Source organism: Sceloporus occidentalis, unplaced genomic scaffold, assembly GCF_023333645.1.
Source record: "Sceloporus occidentalis isolate IW3139 unplaced genomic scaffold, rSceOcc1.0.p SCAF_5, whole genome shotgun sequence".
Taxonomy (NCBI): Eukaryota; Metazoa; Chordata; class Lepidosauria; order Squamata; family Phrynosomatidae; genus Sceloporus; species Sceloporus occidentalis.
Window position 1 is genome coordinate 122,331,439 of NW_028316985.1, and position 8,748 is coordinate 122,340,186.

Here is an 8,748-nt window from a genome sequence, read left to right on the forward strand (position 1 = left end):
GAGATTAAGCTACTAATTAAATGGTCTTGGCGTTGCACTTTCATACCAAGTATGTTCTACTAAAGTCAACATGATATATACTACCTCTATTTACAGGGCTTGGAAGGTTAGTTTTTTGAAGTGGAGCTAAAATCTCCAAGGCAGCATGACCATAGGATATTTCTGGGGAATATTCTGACACTTGAAGTCTAAAAAAAGTAATGTTTCCAAGTCCTGCCTACTTTATATAGGTAGAATAGATGTGTTAGAGAAAATCTGCAGCTGTATCACTTGCAGTTGCATGCACTGAAGGCAAGTGAATTTGACCAGCTCAGCAGCAGTGTGCTGAGTGTCATGATTTTTTGCACTAATGCCAAATTAACCTTTTGTAGTTGAGCTCTGATACTTAACAAAAAGATACATATGCTGATGACATCATGTATAAAGGGAACACAAGCGTATGAAATACAATGAGGACTTTCTCAGTTTACAAATATGCAAATATGGACTTGGAAAAAGCTTGGTCCTTGTTTTAAAGGAGAAAGTGGCAATCAATACAGTTTATCCAGTGGTCATTTCACTGCTTTCTTGAGCACATGGGATACAAATAACTTGGAACAGTTACTTTGGATGTATCTACACTGCAGAAATAATGCTGTTTGACACTCTTTAACTACCAAGGATCCATCTTACAGAATCCTGGAATTTATCGTTTTGTGAGGCATCAGCACTCTTTGGCAGAGAAGTCTAAAGACCCTGTAAAACTACAAATCCCAGGATTTTATAGGATGGTGCTACAACAATTAAAGTTGTGTTCAACTCCATTATTTCTGCAGTGTAGATGCATCCTTTGTTAGACTGACACTCCCAGAATAACTCATGATGGCTAAGGTATGCTAGGAGCGGTAACTTCCAAGCCATATGACACAAATGTGCCTTATCCATCCTATTTGTTGACATGGGTTCTAGTGTAATCAGTAAGCAATGAAGACAAAGGGGGAGAGAACAGTGGCTTTTTCCTTGTTAATCTATGTTAGATATTCGAGTTGAAACAGGTGGTTATTTATATGTTCTTTCTATCTAGCTTTTAGAAAACCATGCTGTGAAACACACTCCCTCTTCTGGCTTTGCAAATGAAAGACACCCAAGCAGGAAATCAGATATTCCCAGCCATGTTCTTGCTTGAATTGCTGCAGTCTACCAACAAACTGTAAAGTAGTTTGCATTCAGTTAACTTAGAGATAGGAGAGGGTAGTGGAGTCATGCTCTTCCCTGTAGACTTAGACAAAAGCAAATTGATGCAGCCTCTCCTAGCTGCTTTGAGTCCCAATTATGGGAGAAAATCAGGATACTACTACTATTATTATTACTACTACCAGCTTGCGTCTTCTTCCTTATTGATAATTTCCCCCCATCTTGATGTTGCTTATCCACACATGCCATTGTTTTCATCTGTGATATCTTGGAGGGTATACTGTTATGTAAACTCCTCGCTTCTGCTTTACATACAAATGGGACAGTCATGTGTCACATTCAGTTTCCTTCAAAGATGCTGGGGAAGACTCAACATGGTGTAATCATGCTGGACTAGGATTTTATGAGACCAGGGTTTGAATCTCCACTCAGCCATGGATGCCCACTGGGTGACTTTGGGGAAATTATATTCACTCAGGTTTAGAGACAGGCAATGGCAAACCTCTGAATAAATCTTTAAAAGAACATTCTGTAATAGGGTCACAAGTCAGAGCTGACTTCAAGGCATGTAACAACAACAAAGGCATTGGGAAGACAAGTAGCATGTGGGGGGAATCATGACAGTTATCTCCAGTCACAGACAAAAAAATAACATAAGGCATAAGTCCCAATGACATGAGGATATGTGTGGCTATGCCCCCAACACTTGACATGGGGTGCTGACACACTTTAATGTGCAGATTTGAAAATAAAGAGCTTAAACAACTTTTACAGGCATGTATGATAAGTAGCCATGAGCTTCAATTGTGAGGGTCTTTTCGGTAACAAAACCCACTCTACCCCTGTGCAAAAAGGCACTTAAAAACTATATTCACATACAAGCAGACTGGTAACCAAATGTAAAACTAAGCTTGTCAGTGGGACAACCCACTGCAAAATAGTAACAATAACTGTAGGGTCTAATTTAGGTAGTCACTTGGAAATTACCCATGGCATTTTATTATTTGTCATCAAGTTCTATAATTCTATGATTCTAAGTTGACTTTGTCCCACGGCAAACCTATGGGTGAATCAAGAGTTACTCATCAACCGTTCTGCTCTGGCCTTACAGAGTCAGGGCTGTGACTTCCTTTATTCAATTAATTCATCTACAATGTGGTGTTCCTTTTTTCCTGCTGCCTTCTACTTTGACAAGCATTATCATCTTTCCCAGTGAATCAGATCATCTCATGGTGTGGCCAAAGTACAATACTCACCATTTAGTCATTTTAGCTTCCAGGGAGTTTGGGCTTGATTTGCTCTAGAAAACCTTTTATCTGTTTTTCTGGCAGTTCATGGTGTCTGTAGAACTCTCTTCCAGTGTCCATGTCATTAATAACAGACATTTACATGGTCCAGAGTTTTGAAAGTAACTTTTGTGAAGCAAACAAATATAAATACCTGCTGGATCCATCCATAATTGAGTAGTGGCAAGATGCGAAAATCTACCAGAGATGTCAGAATGGTTATGGAAGATTTACAATTATATGGAGAATGATAAACTGACACAATTGCTTAAAAATAAATCTACAGAAAGGTTTGAAAGGGAATGGGCAGAGATAATAAATTATTTAAAGTCAACTCAGTTCTGACGAATTATGTATAGAATGGTAATTATAAGGTAGAGAATTTATGTGTAACTATAAGTTCACACCTTTAAAGTTTATTCATAAATTGGAGACATCAAGCAGGATTAGACATAGAATATTAGATATATTATGTTGTTGAAATTAAAAGGAAGTGTATCATGAGAGAATGCCTGAACTAGAGGACAGGAAGTTCTGTTTGTTTTTATTATATATAAGGTTTTGTTTGTTAGTAATAATGAATGTTATACTCTGTCACTGTTATACTGTCATTGATATGTTATTGTGTTTTGTTATGTGATGTTTTACATACATGCTTTATGTGTTTTACATATATGCCATGTTTGTGAATAAAACTAAGGTTAACAAAAAGAGTTGAGGCAGGATGATGCTTCACATTCCAGAACAGTACCCCACAACTGCTCAGTTAGTCAATGTGATCATAAATACTTTTTCATCATCTTAAACATTGCTATAGTACAGCTCTGAAAGGCATCTGAACACTTTTAAAATGGCAGTTAATAAACCTGTACTCAGGACTTATTGGTGTAATTCTGCTTGGGGAGTTGTTTTGATATTTACACAAGGTACTGCCATGTTTTTATTTCTTTACCCATTGGAAAGAATGTAAGACATTTATAGAAGAAAAGTGAGAGCTGTTTACAAGAGGCCAGTGCTGTAGTTAGTCCTTGCATCATGCTGCTCTTTAAAAGAGCAAACAGGCCATGTTTCAGTAGATCCTACACATACCAAGCCCTCTTTTTCATCACTGGCCTGTGTCTCCTCAGCTTCCTTCCCCGCCATAAATTTTGAAATTGGTTATGTGAGTAGAAATTTGGCTTTGAATAGATTTTGTCTGCTTGGACTTTGCAGCATCATCTTAGACCTGTGAATACCAAGGTCTTAGCACAGTGGAGGGCAACTGTCATGGGTTAAGGAGCTGCACTGGTGCCATAGGAGACCTCGGAAGACTACCCTACTTCTGTACCCCCCTACAAAAATATTCAAAATTGGGTTTTGCCCTCGAATACCATGTAAATGTTCACATCCTGTTTTAAAAACTTCAGGTTCACGTCCTGATTTTAAAAAGTCTTCTCCAGGGTCTAAAATTCTTTCTCCCTCCCCCAAATGCATACAGTCAGTTCTCCATATCCATGGAGTCTGCATCCATGGATTCAGCCATCTATACCTTCAAAATATATATTTTTAAATTCCACAAACAAGCTTTGATTTTGCTGTTTTATATAAGGGACACCATTTTGTTATACCTCCGTATTTAATGGGAGTTGAGCATCCACAGATTTTGGTATCCATGTGGGGGGGGGGGGAGTGGGGGAGGCCTGGAAGCAAATCCCAGCAGATATGAAGGGCCTACTGAACTCTCCAACATTTCACAGATGAAAACTGTGTGGCCAAGCAGCATCAGTGTGTGGTGAAGATGGTGAAAATTGTTAATAAAAAGAGGCTGGAGTAGTTTGCTTTTGCCTGAGCCTACTAGGAAGGGCAAGATTCCAGGCCCTCCTCTCTTCTCCACCTTGCTCAGTTAGCTGAATGCAAACTACAGTTGAATTTTGAACATAATTTGCAGCAACTGAAGTAAGCAGATGATGGAGGGGGAAAGTGGAAGGAAGAGAAAGAAACTTGAATATTTTAAAAGAAGCTGAAAAAGTGGGACAACAGAGGATTAATTGGAATTGTCCATGCCAGCTGGGAGAGAATGGTGCAGAAGTAAAGCTGCTCTTATTCGGTTTTGCCCTATTCTTTTTGAATCACCCTGTATTGTCTTAGTCAAGTGGTACTCAAACAATTTACCCGTAGGACCCCCCTTTATATCTACATGTGGACTCATACCCACCCACTCAATGTAGTACAGTGGTCCCTCCACATTTGCTGGGGTTAGGGGCACAAGGCCCCTGTGAAAATGGAAAAACTGCAAATAAAAAAAAACTTTTTTTAAACCTGTGAGAACACCTCTTTAGGAATCTTCAGATCATCCAGCACAACTCTATGGTCAACATCTGTGAGAAGGTGGCCACCGCTTTGCGCTGGAGGACCTACAAATGCCTGGAAAAGTGTTATCTCTGGGAATGTCTAGATCCTCCAGTGAAACTTCTGAAGGACATTGAGCATAGAGGAACTAGAGATTCCCAGAGAGAAGACTTTAATCAAATCTGTGAATAATCAAATCTGCAAAAGTCAAATCTGCAATGGTGGAGGGCTGACTGTGTATCAATAAAATATTTATTTTTTATGTTTATTTCATATGCGTCCTTTCATTTGCACATTCATAGACATGTTCATATTTTAACATTATATAATGATATAATGTTCAAATTAAAACAGTTTTATTCAAGTAAATCTAATACTGTATTTAACTCAACACATTTACACATATAAGTGTGGAAAGAGGAGGAGCAATCAGGTCCTCCAAGTCTTGTGCTGCCCCCCGGAGTCCTACCCCACCCTTTGAAAATCACTGTCTTAGCGCACACCATGATGCAGTGCACATGAATGAACAGTATACTCACTGCCCACCCAGATACATCGTCAAGACGGCCTCTTTTAGTGCTGGGCTGTCTGTCTCTAAATGCTTACTGCAGTTACATGGAAATAGTTTGGGTGGATATAGCAAAACAGGACCACCACAACCACTGCTAGATCACCTCTCCAGCCATTCTCACTACGATATGCATGGGAAAATGCCATGATGATTTGTTGTACAAAGGAAAATAACTGCAAAGAATATAGGGCAATTTCATACATTATATGCTACAAAAGAAAAATCTGTAGCAGAAACCTTAGAAAGCACTGGGAACATTTCTTATTGTGTGAATCTGTCCTGATCTTCCACCAGGTCTTTTAAAGGCAAGGGTAGGCTTTTGTGTTTAGAATGCCAGATTTGTAATCTTTGGTGAGAAATCAGAACAGCAGTTCTTAACCGGTTCTTAAAAACAGCTGTTCCTATACATTAAACAGCAATTCCCAAACTTGTTCCCCCAGATTTTTGGAGGTCAACTTCCAGAAGCCCCAGCCAGCTTGGCCAACTGTCAGGAATTCTGGGAGCTGAAGTCCAAAACATCTGGAGGACCAACATTTGGGAACTACCGAAGATATCAGCATAGCTGTAAGTCCTGTGCAGCATCCCAAACTCTCTCTCTCTCTCTCTGTGTGTGTGTGTGTGTGTGTGTGTGTGTGTGTGTGTGTGTTGTGCGCCTTTAAGTCTTTTTAACTGCACTTGAAGCCATTAAACCAGAATTGCTCTCAGAGCCTTTTTGGCTGAAATGTGAAATACAAATATTCTCAGTAATAAATATATAAAGGAACGTTTGTGGTACACAGATTTATAAAGACTTGGAATTGTTCTCCTTTGCCTTTTAGAACCCTTTGAAAGAAACAAAGTGAAAAACATTACAGTATAATCACTGGGGGAAAAATTCTGTTTAGATTCCGGCTACAGGGACATAGCCAGGATTTTGGGAAGGGGAGGGTCCAGACTAAGTGCCACCATTATAATGGGTCTTGGGTGTGGCGGCGCAGCAGCACGCACCATTCATTTTATCTAATGGAAGGGGGGGTCCGGACCCCAAGAACCCCCCCCCCCTTGGCTATGTCCCTGCCGGCTATGTCACTAATTGGAAGCAGACTGAGCTTTAACTGGTGTTGCCTGCTTTACTGACTTTTTTTTTCATTTTCTAAACTAAAAGCCAGATATTAACCATCTGCTGTCAGATGCTATGATTTGGACAGGCTGCAGCATGCTCATCCTAGCTGCTGCTGTTATCATATGCAGCAGCTTTTTTTATTTTACAGCTTACAAACTAATTACTACAAGCTAATTCTCAACTATAGAATCATAGAAGTATGAAATTGGAAGGGGTCTCATGAGTGATCAACTCCCTGCTCAGTGCAGGATCCCCAGCTAAAGCATCACCAGCAGGTAGCTGTCCAGCTTCTTCCAGAGAAAGAGATCCCACCATCTTTCTAGGCAACTGGTGCCTTTGCCGAACTGCTCTTATTGTCAAGTTCTTTCTAATGTTCTAAAGTGGAATAGTAGCACTATAAGAGTATAGTGTGATAAACATCTATGACAGCCCTTGGAGGAGTGCATTCATGTCACCCCTAAGCCTTCTCTTCACCAAGCTGAACAAGTCCAGATCCATCAACCTTTTCTCATACGTTTTGCTCTCCATACTTCTTAAGGTCCTTGGTGCCCTTCTCCAACTTGTCCATGTACTTCTTAAAAGAAAGTGCCCAGAACTGAACACAATACACCAGATGAGGCCTGATCAGCACAGATATTAGGGGAATATTACTTCCATCCACTTGGAAAAGATGCTTCTGTTAACACAGGCTAAAATAGTTGTTGCCTTCTTTGCTGCAGCATCACACTGCTGGCTCATGTTCAACTTATGGTCAACAATAACATCAAGGTCATTTCTGCATGTAGTACTGCTGAATTTATTTATTTTTGTGTGTGTGGCCTAAATGCAGTATTTTGCATTTGTCTATATTTAATTTCAGTTTAACTTTAATATTCAGTTTTTATTTATTTCTGCCCACTTCAACGAAGATTTGTATCATGTTAAAAGAACTAAATTTGAAGAACTGTCATTCCACCTGTTTTTTGCATGAATGACAGAAGATTAAAAGCTGTGAATATGTGATAGTTACTTTTGAAACTGGGTATTCAGCATCAAATCGTGTAATTCCAACTACTTGCTAAAAACAATAAAAAGGCGCTAATATTCTTTGTAATTCAAAAGATCCTATCCAGTCTCGCATTTTATTTCTCAGTGGAGTTAATCCTTTATTTATGCTTCATCATAGACTAGGCTGGACATAATAGAAGAATTCATGCATAATAAAAGGAAAGGCCTAGCCTAGTGAAAAGTTCTAGGTAAACTGAAGTTCACATGGTAGAACAGTATCCCAGTGCTGGGAGCACTGTGGTTGGCTAGCTAGATCACGTCAATTACAAGAAGCAAAGAACTTTGTCATGATGCTTGATATAAAAAAATAAATAAAACTACAACAATCCCATTAGATGTCTTTATGAGTTCTCAAAATATACTGGATCAGTCTAGAAAATCACATCTTTGAACATACACACTAATAGCAAACATATCCCATGACTGCTGGTCTTTATGTAGACAAAAATGGTACCAGTCATACACAAGAGCGACACACCAGCAGGCTTTGGTGAGCATCAAGATTTGTAGAGCAAGGAGCGTGTGTTGGAGGACTAAAAACAATTAGGAGGACTAAGTGTGCTCAGTAACCACAGTATGTGGGGAGGACTAGAAATGAGAGTGGAAGAAACAAGACGGAATCTCCTAGAAATGACATGACTCATTCTGTGAATATTTGCTGTGGACTCTGCTTTAGAAAATATGAGAACTATTAGTCATTTATGTCTAAAAGAGGATGGCAATATCTGCTTGTGTTTATAGGCACACAGCTGAAGTTCTGATAATGTTTAGTATATTAAATAAATGTGGTAAAACCCCAGTCTCACCTTTGAATTCATAGATAATCTCATCTCAGTTTTTCAGACTTCTTTTACAAGTGAGAAGACACTCTACCTTTGCAAAGAAAACTTACCAAGCCGACAGTGCGTGCTGCCAATGCATTTGCAAGAAACACACAAAATAAAATGCAATTCTTCATTCCGATGAATCTGCAAAAGAAAACAAACATTTTTTGGAAACCAAATGGCAAACACAGCTGTTTATGATTCAGCATTAAGTTTGTAGAAGCAATTAGGGACATGCTGTTTGTTCCCTCATTTGCAGAAAAGTACACTGCTAGAACCAAATTATTCCAAAAGCTGAGCCAATTCTCTGACAAAAACAAGCATAACTTAATTCAGAATTTATTGTTTTAAAATGTTCTCAGCTAACATTACAAAGGAAACAAATGCAAAGTCTAACTACTGCTAACAGCATGTTTC

At 39.0% G+C, this 8,748-nt stretch overlaps 1 protein-coding gene across 2 annotated transcripts in view; it reads right to left on the reverse strand.

The window, feature by feature from the left end:
- Positions 1-8,469, reverse strand: part of LOC149312764 (fibrinogen-like protein 1) — a 30,550-nt gene extending 22,081 nt beyond the window's left edge. Inside the window, exon 1 of one of the 2 annotated variants that reach the window (XM_089526983.1) lies at positions 8,400-8,469. In XM_089526983.1, coding sequence (XP_089383109.1) covers positions 8,400-8,465 — 66 coding nt within the window. In that variant the 5' untranslated portion in view covers positions 8,466-8,469. Of the gene's footprint in view, positions 1-8,313; positions 8,374-8,399 lie in introns of those variants that run through there. The other variant, XM_089526984.1, reaches the window with a different exon arrangement.
- Between the last annotated feature and the right edge of the window lie 279 nt (positions 8,470-8,748).